Source organism: Phycomyces blakesleeanus, assembly GCF_001638985.1.
Source record: "Phycomyces blakesleeanus NRRL 1555(-) unplaced genomic scaffold PHYBLscaffold_5, whole genome shotgun sequence".
NCBI classification, from domain to species: Eukaryota; Fungi; Mucoromycota; class Mucoromycetes; order Mucorales; family Phycomycetaceae; genus Phycomyces; species Phycomyces blakesleeanus.
In genome coordinates this window covers 2,218,445-2,235,244 of record NW_017265138.1, presented here as the reverse complement: position 1 = coordinate 2,235,244, position 16,800 = coordinate 2,218,445, and the positions used below count along the sequence as shown (strand labels likewise).

The window sequence follows — 16,800 nt, the reverse complement described above, 5'->3', positions numbered from 1 at the left end:
CTTTATATTATATTATATTATATTATATTATATATTATATCATACTATATTATATACATAATTTTAAAATATAAAATAAAATAAAATAAAACATATACTTCTTTAGTAATAATAACAGCAACAACAACAAAAAAGGGGGTCATGAAAGACTTTAGTTTATTAGAAACAATCCTTTATGATCCGCAACAAGGTAAATTCAAAAAAGGCGTTTATATAGCTTAAATATAATTTTATAATAAATTTTACAGTCATTTTTTAATAAAACACATACATATAAAAGGATTCTACTTGCTCAATCTACACATTGCAAGATTACTACTTGCAATCAATGACATGAACAAGAATGGGCATGACTTTGGTTCTGTTGAATCTAAAGATATTATTAATGTACTACAGGAGAGTGTCAGAGGAAATGACAGATATCTGAGGGTAAATAAATAAATATATAATAATAATAATAATACTGGTTGCTCATTTCATTATCTTAGGTGCGTTTGCTATTATCCAAGGGTGGTGTACTTTCTACATCTCATACAGACTTGGACAGCCCCAAGCCTCCGTTGTCTTGCTCAAGTCTTGTTGAGGCTGCTAAAGGAGGAGCTGTGTTTTCTATTGTTCTGGACAATTGTCCTTCTGATGTCCTTGACAATCCTTTTGTGACACACAAGACCACCTGTCGAGATGTGTACGAAGACGCACGCCATCGCTCTCACTGCGAATGGAATCCTTTGAATGATCATACTCCGTTCGATGTCGTACTCTGGAATAAGCTTGGCCAAGTGACTGAGACCAGTATTGCTAATCTGGCTATTGGTACCTATTCAAACAACAAATGGCACTGGAAAACACCTCACCATTCATCTGGTAAATTTTTATTTTATTATTTGTATTAATAATATTAATAATCGCTTGATCAATCAATCAATGAAATAATTATTTATCATGTATCCAATTATCTATCTATGTACATATACACACATAAAAAGGGCTTTTACAAGGAGTATTTCGGCAGAAATTACTGGAAGAAAATGATGTTGAAGAAGTAATGATCACAAAAGAGGATCTTGTGAGTGCACACGAGGTAAAAATGATTCTTTTTTTGAATAAATAAACAAATAATTGTGTATGTGTCTCTAATATATCATTATTTATTATTTAAGAGGGGATATATTATTGTATGCTTTAACTCGGTGCGAAAGATTTATCGAGTACGGCTACTGCAGGATGTTGTAAAAGAAGCAATGGTGTAATTATTACAAATATTGCACCTTTTTTTTTCCTTTAATTTAATTTAATTTATTTTATTTTATTTTACAGTTATAGAATTTATATATATATAGCAGAATAGCATGGTCCTCTTTAAGCTGTTATTATTTTGTTTATTTTAGTTGCATAAAGAAGTATTTGTTGATTCTTGACATTACAATGTTTGTTACATAATTATTTTAATGGTTGTTCTCCAAAGCACAGAAACAAATTTCTTTTATAGAATTTCACAAATAAAGTAAAAGTTTCGAATATAAGCTTATCATAAATATCACTTTTACACATTTTATATTCAAGATACAAAAAATAAATAAAAACATAATACTTTGACTGTAACATACATTATTATTTGTCCGTTTAGTAAGCACAGTTTGAACATACTATTTAGGTAAATTGTTATATAAGCATTGTGATTTACAAGCCAATCATTTGGTTATTATGTACGACTTTACAAATTTGAGTCCACAAAGGTCTCTTGTTTTTTTAAAAAATTCCATCATATTCTTGTATCTGAAATTCTATCTCGAACATTTTCTCATTATATAGAGTAGTTAGTAGAACGATATGAGATGAGCAAAAGAGTATATTATATTTTTTATTGCTTCAATTATTCCTAAAACAATATATATATATATATATGTATGTATGTATATGCAAGCTTGTGGTCAGCGTCAACGGTAAGGCCATATAGCACTACCATATTTGGACGACGATAGAGTAGACGAAAAGAAGTGAATTTGGTTTTGTATTATTCGTACTTTCATTGCAAAGAGTGCAAAGTACAAGTCTTATGATGATATGCTGTAGAGTTATTGGAATGTATGAAGAATAAGAAAAGTATCGATTTGATTTACATTCGAATTTTTGCCAAACCTATTTTAAATTAATAATTAAGAGTAGCGTTAAAAGTGCACCAGACTCTGGCAGTTACAGACACTGGTCTCATAAACTATTGGATACTTTTTCTTGATCTTTTGATAATAAAAAAAAACTCATGCATTTATGCTGATTAGAATCCAAATAATTATAAGAATTTTAAGAATAAATAAATAGATAAATTGGTGTACTTTATAAGCCTGTAAAGAATGAAAGAAAGAACGTATAAATTGCTAGCTTTTTTGTCTTAATGAGCTTACTGTCACCAGTATCTGAAACAAACAAACAAACAAACAAATACAAATACAAATATAATATAAATAGATGAGTTTATTTCATTTGATACTGGTACCAAAGGCTTGCTTTTATTTGTATTTGTGTTCACTTGTAAAATACAGCCGATGTGTATGCAAGTATGTATGTTTTAGAGTCATTTCTTACTTTAATAAACCAGACAAGTATAGTTCTAGTGTCAAAATTAAATAAGAGCCATCATTATTTAACTGAAAAAGAAGTAAATAATCAGCTTCTAAAATATGTTGAATATCAAGTTCTTTAATTTGTTTGGAGGATTTGTCAATAAGTCAAATAAGGACCCAAGATTCTGTTTGGTTCCTTCTTGTCCTTCTTCTGTATTTTACTTATTTGTTTATGACGTTTGAAGGTTCTACCAAGATGAATCGAACCAAATCGTATGGAATACAGAATAATGATAGTTGTGGGTATGGGTGGCGGGGACTATTGGTTATTTATTTATTTATATAAACATTGAAGCGTCTATTTTATTTGCTTTTTGGGGTCTGTATTTTGTAATTTTATCCCCAGCGTCCTACAAACAGCGGCAAAAAGACATCCGCTCTACTCTCCCCTTCTTGATCTTGATTCTGATCTTAACTTTTAGCTTTAGCTTTGTGATGATACTTGATTACCCCTTATTACTTTTACTGTAATTTATATATTGGATTCCTTTCAAACAACTCATTCCAATATCTCAATATCTCAATATTTCAATCTTTATCAACAACTGATCGGGCCATCAAACACTAAGCATACATTATTATATATATATATATTTATTCAACCAATCTAGAAAAAAAATTAAAACAAAAAGCTTAATATTCTTACTTTCTTTCTCTTTCTCTTTCTCTTCCAAAATATACCCCCCTCCGTACATACTATCTACATAAAGTCAGAATCGAATCAATTTTAATACATTCAACACACAATCAATTGCGTAGTTTCAAACAACTTTCTCTCGCTCTCTTAAATATCATCTAAAGAATATAGCATAAAAGACGACAACGATAAATAAGCAGAACCAGAAAAAGCAACATACAATATAATAAAGTTTACTATGAAGTGGACATCCTTAATTATCTGTCTTATTGCCCTCGTCGACGCCGGCCCAACTTTTACACACCAACAGCAACAACAGCCATTTGGCTCCAATATATTAGACCTCCAGTCCTTCAAACTCAAGACAATCTACCATCATGCATCCATCAATGGTCCCATTCCTCACCTATTCCGCAGACTGGACGTATCGGAATCAATGTCAATGTCAATCCAAAACAACGCCTTTGAAATGAAACCCGTCATTGGAACATATATGCGGCCCTCCCAGAAGGATCTCGTCCCGCTTCATAGACAAAAAGAAACCGGCCAGAGAATGCGCATGGAGGCCAATGCCGATCTGGAATTCGAACCAATCTTGGGTCTCCAGCCTGATGTCACAAACCGCCAGACTGTAATGACTCTGGCTCAAATGACATACAATGCATATTCAGATATCATTAATGGTACAGCCGATTGGTATGAGCTAGAAGCACCGTGGGTAAAGGTAAGACATGTATAAGTTTGTTGCTATTACAAATAAACAGAAATCAAGATAATAATATAATTTTTTTTTGAGTAGAATTCATCTTTTGGCTGGGAATCGGACGGTATCCGAGGTCATATCTACAGTAATGCAGATGAGTCCTTAATAGTTATCAGCATAAAGGGTACAAGTGCTGGTCTCTTTACAGGAGGACCCACTGGTGACAAAGACAAGCTAAATGCAAGTTTCTTTTCTTTTTTCTTTAATAAAAAACACAAAAGGACTAAGTTTTTATTAACATTAATAACGTTTGTATATTTTTGTTTTTAGGATAACATGTTGTTCTCCTGTTGCTGTGCCCGTGTAAGTCGAGTATGGAGATCGGTGTGTGAATGCTACAAAGGAAACGAGTACATGTGTGAGAGCTCTTGTCTGGAAGGAAATATCAAGAACAGTGAGCTTTATTATGATAATGCCATGGTAAGTAAAGGATTATTAACTGGATATATACATGTATATATATATATATATATATTATCTTGAGCGTGTTGGTCTGATTACTTTATACTGATATATATACAAAATTAACAGGAACTTTACAAAGAAGTTGCCAATCAGTATCCCGAAGCAACCATCTGGCTGACCGGACATTCACTCGGAGGTGCGCTTGCCAGCATGGTAGGACAAACATTTGGTGTACCGACCGTCACTTTTGAGATCCCAGGAGATTTGCTGGCGTCTATTCGATTACATTTGCCACGTCTTCCAGTAGATATGATGCCTCTTTGGCACTTTGGTCACACCGGAGACCCTATTTTTGTTGGTGTTTGTACTGTAAGTATATATATATACATATAAAAGTAAAAAAAAGAGAGTAAAAAGAGTATTCTTGTCAACTATTATTAAAATATTTGTGTGCATGGACGTAGGGCCCTGTTAGCTCATGCTGGTACGGTGGGTTTGCCATGGAAACACGTTGTCATACTGGCAGAGTAAGTAAACAAAAAAGAAATTGGATATTATGATATCACTTTACTGTTCCAGTCCATTGTGTCTTACCATCATAATTATAATTATATATATATATATATAGGTGTGTACTTGGGATACAGTTAATGACCATGGTTGGAGGGTTGATATTCGATCACACCGTGTTGGTGATGTAATTGAGAACATCCTAAAGAAATCTGAGGAAGAATTCCCTCTTCCCCACTGCATACCCGAGGATCCAAAGTGTCAGGACTGCGGTTTGTGGGAATTCTTTGACAACCGAGATACTCCGTCTGATCCTGCAAGCCTTCAATCACACAATCCTCACAGTAATACGAATACTTCACAGCTACATAGAATAGGTGGCTGTGGTGGTTCCCATTAATAATTTTATAAATATAAAAATGTTACATAACATTATAATAAAGTATATAAACCAATTTTAAATTTGATATATAATATATATATATATATATTTGTGTGTGTGTGTGCCTTTTGTTATTGTGTTCAAAACCACGAGCAGTCCTTCGGTATCATATTATAGTGTATTGTACTATAGCGTAACATAGCATAATATTAATAATAATCCTAATATAAATAAATTAAAAGGTACCTTTTTTTTGTTGTTGGCTTTTTCTACTTGAACGCCAGTTTTTGGTGATTGTAATACATCTCTTGGAGGGACAAGATGATCAGCTGCCAAACTCCCCCTTTTTTTTTCTTTTGTATACACACATCTTCTTGTACTCTTTTTAAAACCTTTATAAACTTGAAACAAAATTTGCCCTGAACACGGCGGATCTCACCCGTACAAATTTGTGTATATAATTATATAAATAAATAAGAAATCAATTTTTGATCATTATTGTCAATAAATGTATACATATTAAACTTGGGATTCTACCTACCAAGTCATTTCTTGGCCACTTTGCTAGTATTACACAAGAGATACTATTATATCGTTATTGTAATCGAGAAGAAAACATACACCAGAAAAAAAAATGAATAAAAATTAGGTGATCTTCCTGACACAACCTTCAATATTTTTTCTTCCGATGCATATCCGACTCTTTTTCTTTTTTTCTTCTTTTGCTTTGCTTAGATGAAAATTGTCTCACAACAGCATCTAATCTTTGGTTCAATATACACACACCACAAGATGCATAAGAAACAGAGCCATACATGAGACTTGGTTAGAGCACTAAACGCTTTGTAATTAAACAAAAAAAGTATAATATTCAAAAAAGGAAAGAAACTTCCCTGTTGAAATTTGATTGTGGCTCTAAAATCTTGCTTGACTGAAAAAAAATATTCGTTTTTTTGACAGAAAAAATAAATAAATAGATTTATAGTTATGGTTATGGTTATGGTTATATATGCAATGACGCCTGATATTTAGCTATCTACGTAGATTACATTAATACCTCACAAATACAAACACAAACATATATATAGATTTATGTATCAATACGTTCAAATAAAGCGATAATTTAGCTATGGTGTAAAATACAACACATATAAGCCAAATGAGCTCAATAGCTACTATCCAATTTCTAGATTTCGTTAAATCGAAAAAATTCCAACTCTTTACAAAGTAGCTGTATTCTTATTCTCATAAAACCTGAGTGTTATATATCTACTATATATATATGTATACCCCCAAAACGCCTTTAATATGATTGAAATCAAGGCTGTTTTGTAGCCAGACTATCAAAAATGTACTCTGGTTGTCTAATTTGTCTGTTTGTCTTTAGAGGTATACTTGTTCTTCTCAGAGTTAATAAATTCATCCCATTTATAAACCACCGCATATTCATCAAATCTTTTTAAATCATTCCAATACTTCTTGTATTTGTTTTTGTGGCTGTTAAACATTATTTTTTATTGTTTATATTTGGTGAGGTTTATGGTGGGAATTTAATAGTAAATATATATAAAAAATAAATAAAAGTGCAATGTCCGTGCTTTAATTTAATAATTTAATTTAAATTTAAAGGAATTTTGATTGATTATTTATCATGATCATTTGTATATGTCTTTACATGATCGAGATAGTTTCTTTCAAAGAAAATGTATAGTATAGTATATACATATATAATGTGTTCTCTCGTTTCATCTTGGATTTGTATTTTTTACTTTGCTACAGCTCTTGATCTCTGGAGACCTTTTTTTTTTAATTAAATGAAAAATACAAGTCATGTAACACGAGTTTTTGACTTTCGTCCCTTTGTACTCCCTCTTGTACCCGTCTTAAAGTCTTCAAGCTTGAATACCATCAAGACACTCACACACACACTTCCCTAGAATATCCTTTTGAATATATATAAAACACTTAATGATTAATAAGCCAACAGAACCAGGTCTATCTTCATTAATGATGTAAAAAAAAAGTTCAATTTTTGTGAAGATATATATAATGAATAAAACAACTTGATTTTGAACAAGCAATAATATTTATAACCATTATCGTCTTGTTTAATGGTAATTTAGCTATGGGGTAATACACTTATAAAGTTCTTTCTGTATTGCCAGCCGAATCCCTGTATTTCTAAAGGAAGTCCACAAGTCCCTGATTATAACTAAAAATGCATCGTATCCATTACTTCTTTAGCTATTTTAAAACCTAGAATAGAAGCTAGAATACATGAAATGCATATGCTTACCTTTCTCTATAATATAATCCACACTCAAAAAATAAGAAGATAATCTCTTACATATAAGCAAATCAATATATTTACAGTTTAAATAAGCAGAGCACTCAAGTTTACTACTACAAGAAACCACCAAGTTTAAAATATTAGATTTTTGACAGTTAAGTAACACATCCTGTCAAAATTTCTTGTTGAAAGATGCACCTTTCTTTTTTGTTCAAAAATTATTCAGGCAAATTCCTGGAATTATATAATACATAATATACACATATGTGTCAAATTACTGAGTGGATAAATATTTATAAAAGAATCTGTATGTAACCGAAATCCTCCAATGAGCGCACAGATTCAACCTTTTTCTACCCCTCCTCTTCCCCCCTTCTTTTTCTTCCTATTCACTTGGGACTGCTTACTTGTCAATTGTTTCCCAAAAAAAAAGGTACTATATTATTTCACTTGACCTATTCTTTTTTCATTTATTTATTTATATATATTACCCAGAGAAGTTCACATGCAGTCTCAGATATCAAAACTTGCCATTGGCAACACTCGGTCATGGCATCAACAAGCCTACCTCAACCTCGTAAAAAATACCACTTGTTTGAACCAGCTGCGGAATCAATCCCGATCCTCTGTTAGATCATTCGTGACACTTAAATACCGCCCTGAACCTACCGATTACAATCGCCAACAGATCAGAGAAGAGCGACAGCCGACTGGAAGACTACAATATGTGAATGTAGGCGAGGATAAGCTCAATGGACCCAATAAGTATCTTTATACAATGCCAACAGATCCCTATATTGCCTCGAACAGAATCAACCAAATAATCAAAACCTCCACATTGGATGACGCTTTAAACTTTGTAAACTGTTTACCAAACCGCCTTCAGTCAACAATTCTCTGGAACCAATTGATAGCAGAATGTGCTTCCCAATCAAAAGCCAATATGGCCCATACACTTTTCGTAAGAGTAAGTCATCGATTTATTTATATTTATATGTATCTGGTATAAGTCGAATAAAAGTCTCACCTGTTATCACAAAATAAATAATAATAGATGCGTAAGAAGGGTTTGCCACCTAATGAACGCACATTTACACTCTTAATATCATGTTTCCGCAAAAGCACTTCACCCACAGCTGGAGAACGAGCAAAAGAGGTTTTGGTCCGGATGAGAGAATACAATTTTAAACCAACCACCATACACATCAATGCATTATTGGGAGTGTACGGAAAGCTAGGCCAAATCGACAACATCCTCCATAATCTCGAAGATATGAAGGACAATGATATCCAGCCAGACCATATCACTTACACCATTGCCCTCTCACATTGCCATCTCCTGCCCGAGGGAGACGCCGTGAAAACAGTCCAGCGACTGTGGAAAGAGATCGAAGATCGAGTAGAGTTATCCTCAGAGACATTTAAACAAAAAAGAACAAACTATTCACCATCACAAGAAGAGGAAAACGGCAACGGTAGCCCTGTGTCATTACTGGCACGCAAAGCAGCCAAAGTATCGGCGACAGAGCGATCGATGAAAAAGGACAGGTTTCGTTTGAGCCGAGAGACCAGAGAAATCCCACGTTTCTTACCAGATGACTCTTTGATCACCGCATTCTTACTGGCTCTTTCACGTACTGCCATAGACAGCTCAGACCTCTGGTTTGGTGTGCGTACTATTGAAAAGCTATACGGGATTCGTCCAACCCAAGTGACACGGATGATGGAGGAGCAAAAGATGGATACTGAAATTAAAGCAAACTACCACCTCAGAGTCACACCCAAGAGTCTGTATGGTATTATGCGCTTCTGTGGTGGGTTGGGGCAATACAAACTTGGCGAGGAGTATTGCCATTTGGCTCTCAGTGAGGACTCAGATCTGGAATTTGATAAAGACTGCTCGGTTGTGTACGAATGGCTAGAGAGAGAAGCCAAAAAAAAGGTTGCTACTGATTCAAAAAGATGGAGAACACGAAAAGAACCAGCAACAGGACCAATTCGTAAAAGCTATACATTTAATACTAGAAATCAATAATAATATCATCAAATTTTCTAAATTTATATTAAAAAAAATAAAAAATAAGCATACAATTAATTAGACAATAATAATAATAAATTCATTTTTCTTTTCTATACATATCATAATAGTATATGAAGGACGTATATTTATAAAAAGAGAGCACATTTCATTACCTGAAAATAAAAAGAATCCATAAGAACACATACACATACACACTTTTTTTTGGTCCGGTATGTGTCACGTGACCTCTCGGACCTAAAGACCGGCTTCTTTGGTGAGCGGGCGATCCGTTTCAAACAAGGCGTGGCATAGTGCAAATGATGGATCCGTCTCTTTTTCGTACATCTCCAACCAGAGGTTTGAAATCTATTGAAAATGGTGCGTAAATATCCCATCCACATGATACTTTTTGTTTGTTTATTTCGATGCAACATGTATTCATCCATCCAACCAAAAAATAAATAGGCCCCCGCCAAGAAGTCCACCGGAAAGAAGGTCGCTCCCGCTCCTTACCCCGTCAAGGGAAAGACTGCCTCCAAGTCTCCTGTCAACCCTCTCATTGAGAAGCGTCCCAAGAACTTTGGCATCGGTCAAGACATCCAGCCCAAGCGCGATGTCTCCCGTTTCGTCAAGTGGCCCGCATATGTCCGCCTCCAGCGTCAGAAGAAGATCATCTACCAGCGTCTCAAGGTCCCCCCGGCTCTGAACCAGTTCACCCAGGTTTTGGACAAGAACACTGCTACCCAGCTCTTCAAGTTGGCTAACAAGTACAGACCCGAGACCAAGGCCGAGAAGAAGGATCGTCTCCGTGCCGCTGCCGCTGCCAAGGCTGAGAAGAAGGAGGTTGCCAAGACCGACAAGCCCGTCGTTGTCAAGTACGGTATCAACCACATCGTTGCCTTGATCGAGGCCAAGAAGGCCCAGCTCGTCGTAATTGCCGATGATGTTGATCCCATTGAGCTCGTTCTCTACTTGCCCGCTCTCTGCCGCAAGATGGGTATCCCTTACTGCATTGTCAAGGGTAAGGCTCGTCTCGGTACCGTCGTCCACAAGAAGACCGCCACTGCTCTTGCCTTCACTGACCTCAAGGAGGCTGACAAGGCTGACTTTGCTAACCTCATCTCTGCCGTCAAGACCAACTTCGGTGACAAGTGGGAGGAGCACAGACGTGTCTGGGGTGGAGGAATCAACGGCCCCAAGTCCCAGGCCAAGATGGCCAAGCGTGCTGCTTTGGCTGCCAAGGAGATTGCTGCCCGTCAGTAATTTGTTTTTGTCCAACTTACCAATTTTTTTTCTTCTTTCCTTCCTGCGAAATATCGACAATAAAGATGACATTCTCTGGTCCATTAATTCACACGAAAAATCTTTGTATCAATTACAAAATCAAAACCAACCAAAAGAGAGTGAAGGGATGATATATATATATATATATCTCGCTGTGTGTGTGTGTATTGTGCGAAAACTGTATGGTAAAGAATAACCAAATCCAATTATTTATTGATGGGGGTTAAAGCCAGTGTTATTGCTTGTTTGCTGGTTTGACTTTGGGGATATTTTTAGTGTTGGGTGGGTTTCTTGGAGTATACACAACTGCATGGTGAATATATATATGTGTGAAATGAGTAACATAATCAAATGAAGATTCTTCTTATTTTATTTTCTCTGGTTTTTGGAGTTTTTTTTTTGGGTTTCTCCCTTGAGTTTGTGCAGTTTAAAAAAAACCCCCAAAGAGTTGGAAAAATATTAAGGAATTAAAAGGTGTAACATACATTATGTAGAATGATGAAAAATGCATTACCGATTCCTTCAAAAAAAAAATGCATTATTTTTTTTTCGAATCTTACACATTGGCAATATAATTAACTGAATAAATAACGTTGAAATAAAATAACCATTAATATTTTTTAATGCAATTATCAGTGGACAAAAATCGGCAAATAAGAGCATTTTAAACCATTTCTTTTTTAGAAAAAAAAAGAGAAGCTGTCTATACTTTTTATTTTTATAAGAAAAAGTAGTTGAATATAGCTAAATTGGTGAGAGTCTAATTAAACACATACATAGAAGAAGAATAGGAAGAAGAAAACATTCATATTAATATAATAAAATAAAATAAAATAAAATAAAATACATTCGAGAGGAAGGAGGGGGATTTTTCTTAAAAATAAAAGAGATGATTCTCAATTCATCTTCTACCCCTTCTATTCCAATAAACCAAACCAAGAAATACAATAACATTAAAGGCAACGTAGCAGGCAATAATACCAACGTTGCGCCACTTGTTGCTAGCACTCCAGCCATAGATAAGAGTATAATATTCAACACCAGACTTGTAATTACAGTAGCCACATTGCTCAGGCTGTGCAGCGTCAGGGTTAGAGATGTATCCAGGGCCCCCAAACGAAAAATAGTTGGCCATGTATTGTCCACAGGTTCTACCAGGAGGAGGAGAGAACCTGAGGAGATCTTCTTCTGCACACACAACCGTAAGGTACTCGAGTTCATTGACTGTCAGGCCTTCGATATAGTAATGAAAGGGATCGAGCCAGTACATCCATTTTCTCCAAAATGTGGGCATATAAGACGGGGGCTGCAGTAGACCGCAAAAAAGAATAAGCATAGCAACCACCAGGGGATTTAACACTGCAGCAACTGTGGGAAGCTCGGAAACCGCGGCAATGATAAACCCGAGAGTTACAGCCCATATGATAAGCAATGTAATCATTACATAAAAGTATCCTCCGGATTCAGTCGAATTACTCATACCAGTAGTCCAATAAAAACAAAAGACAATTGCAGCAGAGTATACAAGAACATACGGGATCTCAACAAGAACGGTTGATATACCCCATGGAATCCAACTATAGTAACGGGACGCGTGTTCCCGGCGGAAGAATAGTCTCTCATTCATGAACTTGGGCTGGGCAAGGATAACGAGGGTCATGGCCATTATAAAGGTGCTAAACAAAGCAAAGAGCTTGTTCTGTATATCCGAAGAAGACGTTCCTAGTTTCCAGTACGTGAATCCACAGGTAAGAGAAGACATTGAAAGGTTCAGGAAACGGCCAACGTTATAATCAGGTGAGCGCCAATATGTTAAGAAGGATCTATTGACAACCAGCTTGAATTGAGTCCAGAAGGAGGTAGCGTAAGTATGAGCTTTGCGGGCAGGCTTCTTATTGGCAGTTCTATTGATATCTGCAAGTTCAGCATCGAGTTCCTTGGATTTCTCAGATCCGGCCCAAACCTCAGACCAATCACGGGAAGCCTTTCCAGCAGTGCCTGCACCAACAACCTCGAGAATGTATTCTGCAGGATTGGCCTCGGGGGGACATACGGGACCACCATTCGATTGAAAATAGTCTATCATTGTACGAGCGTCGGGACCAATCTCACCATAATAAGCGGTCTTGCCACCACGAACAAGTAGTAGGAGGTGATCAAAGTGACTAAAGAGAATGGCAGACGGTTGGTGAATTGTACAGAGGACAGGCCAACCGGCATCAGCGAGCTTGCGAATGAAACGGATAATATTGAAACAACTTTGGGCGTCAAGGCCAGAAGTGGGTTCATCCAAGAACAGTAATTGGGGTTTACCGACTAGTTCCATACCAATGGTCAGGCGTTTGCGTTCTTCGATAGAAATTCCGACTCCTTCCTCGACCATGCCAATCTGAGCATCAGAGATATCTTCCATCTCAAGCAATTGGATGATCTTCTCAACATATGCATCCTTCTCGGCCTTCGGAACGGATTCATCCTGGCGAAGATAAGCAGAAAAACGAAGAGCTTCACGGACCGTGACAGCCGGCTGATGGACATCCATCTGTTCACAATAGCCAGTGATACGTTCAAAATCATTCATAAGAGCCTCGCCATTAAGGAAAACCTCTCCTTCGACAACACCAGCTGTTTTACGGCGAGCAAGAACATCCAATAAGGTCGTCTTTCCAGCGCCAGAAGAACCCATGAGAGCCGTAAGATGGCCGGGCTTGACAATACCATTTATTCCAGTGAGGAGCTGAAGGTTGCCACCCTTGACAGGAACGGTGTAGTTAACATTCTGCCATGAGAAGGTAGTACCGGTAGAGATACTATCCATTTCTTCAGTAATCTTGGCAAGACGCTTGCGCCGTTCATTCTCTTCCTGATCGTTGCGATGCTTAGGGGCTTTTCCAGGGAGGTAAAACTTGGTGGTATTTCCACCGTTATCAGAGTCAAGGTATTCCATAGAAAGGGCACAAGCGACAGTAAATAAAATGAAAAAGCCAACAACGGCAATAAAATCAGGCGCCCATGCTTCCCAAGGCTTGTAATCCAATGCTTTGAGAAGGTAGGATTCACCCTTGACAAAGTTTTCGCCAGGGACACCACCAAGCATTGTACAGATCTTGTAGTCCCAGTCTGTATATCCCAGACCAAAAGGAACAGCATTTCCAGGGCCATCGCATGAATACTTTTGGCCGTTCATTTCATTAACCAAGAGAGCCTTGTATCCATACGTCAGTGGATTAGCCCAGTAGATCCAGTAAAGCCAAGGGTGCATTTTAGAGTATGGAATGGCTTTTAGGGAAATGATAATAAAGAACAATTTTAGTAATAATCGAGGGGAGACATAAATACGTACTGAATCCGAGGTATGCAATAAAGCCAACGAGCGTAAGGCTAGATAATTGAGTCGCAAGAAAGAAATTACTGGTGATGGCGCCAAATATACGGAAGAAACCGTTCATGGTCATGTTAATGAAGAATAATATAATACAGAAGGTGAAAAATTTGCCGGCTGTCAGATTAAAGCCGGACATAAAGTAAGAGCAAACAGTGTACAGAAAAACTACCATCCAGACAACTAGGTTAGTATCATCCAATAAAACACATACGCTATATAGCTTTACCTTGGACAAGTGCATATGGAATGTCGATAATAACCTGAGCTATATAGAATGCAGAAGGCCGATATAGAGCATATTGTTTATGCTTCTTTAGAACAGGACGGCCCATAAGGAACTGAACAAGCTCACTTTGACATACAAAAGCGTTGAACATCACAGCAAAGAAAATTGCACCACAGCGAGTAAAGGCGCCAGTCCCGTTCAAAGGTAGATTGTAGAAGCAAGACGATGTGACAAGTGATTGGAGAATGATGGTGGCATAACGAGAAAATAGTGCACTCTTATCCTTGATTACTAAATGATATTGCCGAATTAATAGAGCTCTAACTTGCTGATAAAATGAGGCGATGAAAGGACTCGTTGTTGGGGCGCGTTTCTGATGTTCTTCATCCATTGCCTGCTTGAAGACGTCGGCTTGGTTATCAGCTCTAAATTTGCTTTCGTATTCATCCAGATCGACCATCATTGATTTATAAATGTGGGAATCCATGTAAATCTTTTGAAACTCATGTGCAAACTGTGGGACTCTATTTTCGTATCCAGGTTGGATCTCTCTCTCCAATGGATTACATATACCGGTCAAGAAATCAGGGGTAGATTTACGAGCGGGGCAGAAGAAACCCATTTGTTCAAAGTATGGCTTGGCCTGTTCGACAGGTCCAAAATAAAGACAATAGCCCTCATCAAGAAGAATGATGTTGTCAAAGAGATTAAAGATGCTATTTGAAGCCTGGTAAAGAGTTGCAACGGTAGTTTTGTGGAGAACATCTGTCATGATACGAAGGGAACGAACGAAATCAAGGGCAGATGCGGCATCGAGACCACGAGTAGAGCAATCCCAGCAGTTGATAGAACTAGATGTTGTCATTTGTTCTGCAATAGAGAGGCGTTTGCGCTCACCTCCGGAAAGACCACGGACAAAGGCATTGCCGACCATGGTATCCATTTGCTTGGTCAGACCGAGCATGTTCCCGAGCATATAAAGAACACGGTTCACAAAGTCGCGTCTAGTTTCGTCAGGAAGCCGGGATCCAGGAGTCTTTGTTCGTAAAGCAAATTGAAGTGTCTGTTTGGCAGTTAGGGTGGGGTAGTGCTGATCTTCTTCTTCGTTGTAGCACACTTGGCCGTGATAATGTGTTGCAAATGTCGCAGGGTCAATACCTCCATATGATACATCACCATCAATGCTTGTGTAGGATCCACGCATATTAGAGATAATTTTGAGAAGAGTGGTGCACCCAGCACCAGGACGGCCAAGAACAAGCAGCATCTGACCATCTTTACAGAACCCAGTATTGTTGTGAAGAATGACCTTTTGGGGAACGTCTTGTTTTTTTATCAAAAGCTTCATCATTTTGAAAATAGCTATTGGAAGACTTGCGACAGTGGATATAGTGTGAGCTTCGGCGGCGATACCCTTTGTTTAAAAAAAGAAGTAAAGATAGCAAAACACGTCAATAGAGTATAAAGCATAATTTTCTTTTCTTTTATATAGGATAATTTACTTTTACAGTAATATCTCTCCAGATAACGCCAATATGTTTCTTGGTATGGCCAATCCTGGCTGACTCGTTGGAAATACAATGCAAAAATTCATCAAGGTTAAAGTCTTCTGATGAAAGATTGCCTTCTTCAAGTTTGCTAGGATTTGTTGATTTGCGACTGAGTGAGGCTAATTTGGACTTTAGATCTTTATATTCACAAATGGCATCTATATACATATAGACATATGTAAAGAAGGTTAATACAAGCAAGTCTAATAGTTACATTATTTTCATTTCTATGTTTAAATATTGCATTCAAATATCTTAATTGCCTTTAATATTGACTGCATTGGCCTTTGTTTCTCCATAGTTTTCCAAGACACTGACTGGGTAGTCACTTATAGTTTCAGACTCGGATCTTGGAGAATGGTGATGGACTTCAACGATGTGATTATTCAGTGGCCTAGAATTCATGTAAGATATAGCTTTGAATCCTATTCTATGGGTGATTAAAGGGGATATATGTTTTTTTTTGAAAGAATAGGACGGAAAGAACAACAACAAAAAAAGAGGTTTTCTTTTTTAGATGATCCGAATATAAATAAGGATTTATATATAAATATTCAAGTTTATGTAAGACCTGAATACTGGTCCTACATTATTATTATTTCTATGTCTTGAATTCAATAAATACCCCTCAAACATAATACTCTTATATATATATATTTTTGTTTTCTTGTGTTTTCTTTATTGAACGCTTGTCACATAAAAGATACTACTCTTCAATATGTGCTTT

At 36.6% G+C, this 16,800-nt stretch overlaps 5 protein-coding genes across 5 annotated transcripts; 4 read left to right on the top strand and 1 right to left on the bottom strand.

Moving 5' to 3' along the window:
• Window positions 1–141: 141 nt before the first annotated feature.
• Window positions 142–1,250, top strand: PHYBLDRAFT_142667 (hypothetical protein; the record flags this gene model as incomplete). The annotated part of the gene is made up of 5 exons (XM_018430853.1): window positions 142–190; window positions 281–429; window positions 489–864; window positions 987–1,081; window positions 1,200–1,250. 5 exons carry the CDS (start codon window positions 142–144, stop codon window positions 1,248–1,250), a joined length of 720 nt encoding a protein of 239 aa, XP_018295198.1.
• Window positions 1,251–3,317: 2,067 nt separating this feature from the next.
• PHYBLDRAFT_79014 (secreted lipase) lies at window positions 3,318–5,411 on the top strand. The gene is made up of 7 exons (XM_018443411.1): window positions 3,318–3,358; window positions 3,471–3,982; window positions 4,058–4,201; window positions 4,292–4,441; window positions 4,553–4,795; window positions 4,891–4,953; window positions 5,055–5,411. Exons 2-7 carry the CDS (start codon window positions 3,497–3,499, stop codon window positions 5,334–5,336), a joined length of 1,368 nt encoding a protein of 455 aa, XP_018295197.1. The 5' UTR covers window positions 3,318–3,358; window positions 3,471–3,496; the 3' UTR covers window positions 5,337–5,411.
• A 2,702-nt stretch (window positions 5,412–8,113) lies between these two features.
• PHYBLDRAFT_68034 (hypothetical protein) lies at window positions 8,114–9,643 on the top strand (the record flags this gene model as incomplete). The annotated part of the gene is made up of 2 exons (XM_018441877.1): window positions 8,114–8,575; window positions 8,663–9,643. 2 exons carry the CDS (start codon window positions 8,114–8,116, stop codon window positions 9,641–9,643), a joined length of 1,443 nt encoding a protein of 480 aa, XP_018295196.1.
• Window positions 9,644–9,970: 327 nt separating this feature from the next.
• Window positions 9,971–10,989, top strand: PHYBLDRAFT_123123 (hypothetical protein). The gene is made up of 2 exons (XM_018428909.1): window positions 9,971–10,006; window positions 10,094–10,989. The coding sequence occupies exons 1-2, from the start codon at window positions 10,004–10,006 to the stop codon at window positions 10,889–10,891; spliced, it is 801 nt and encodes a 266-aa protein (XP_018295195.1). The 5' UTR covers window positions 9,971–10,003; the 3' UTR covers window positions 10,892–10,989.
• An 824-nt stretch (window positions 10,990–11,813) lies between these two features.
• On the bottom strand, window positions 11,814–16,241 carry PHYBLDRAFT_108983 (hypothetical protein; the record flags this gene model as incomplete). The annotated part of the gene is made up of 4 exons (XM_018428084.1): window positions 11,814–14,191; window positions 14,256–14,462; window positions 14,524–15,937; window positions 16,026–16,241. The coding sequence occupies 4 exons, from the start codon at window positions 16,239–16,241 to the stop codon at window positions 11,814–11,816; spliced, it is 4,215 nt and encodes a 1,404-aa protein (XP_018295194.1).
• Between the last annotated feature and the right edge of the window lie 559 nt (window positions 16,242–16,800).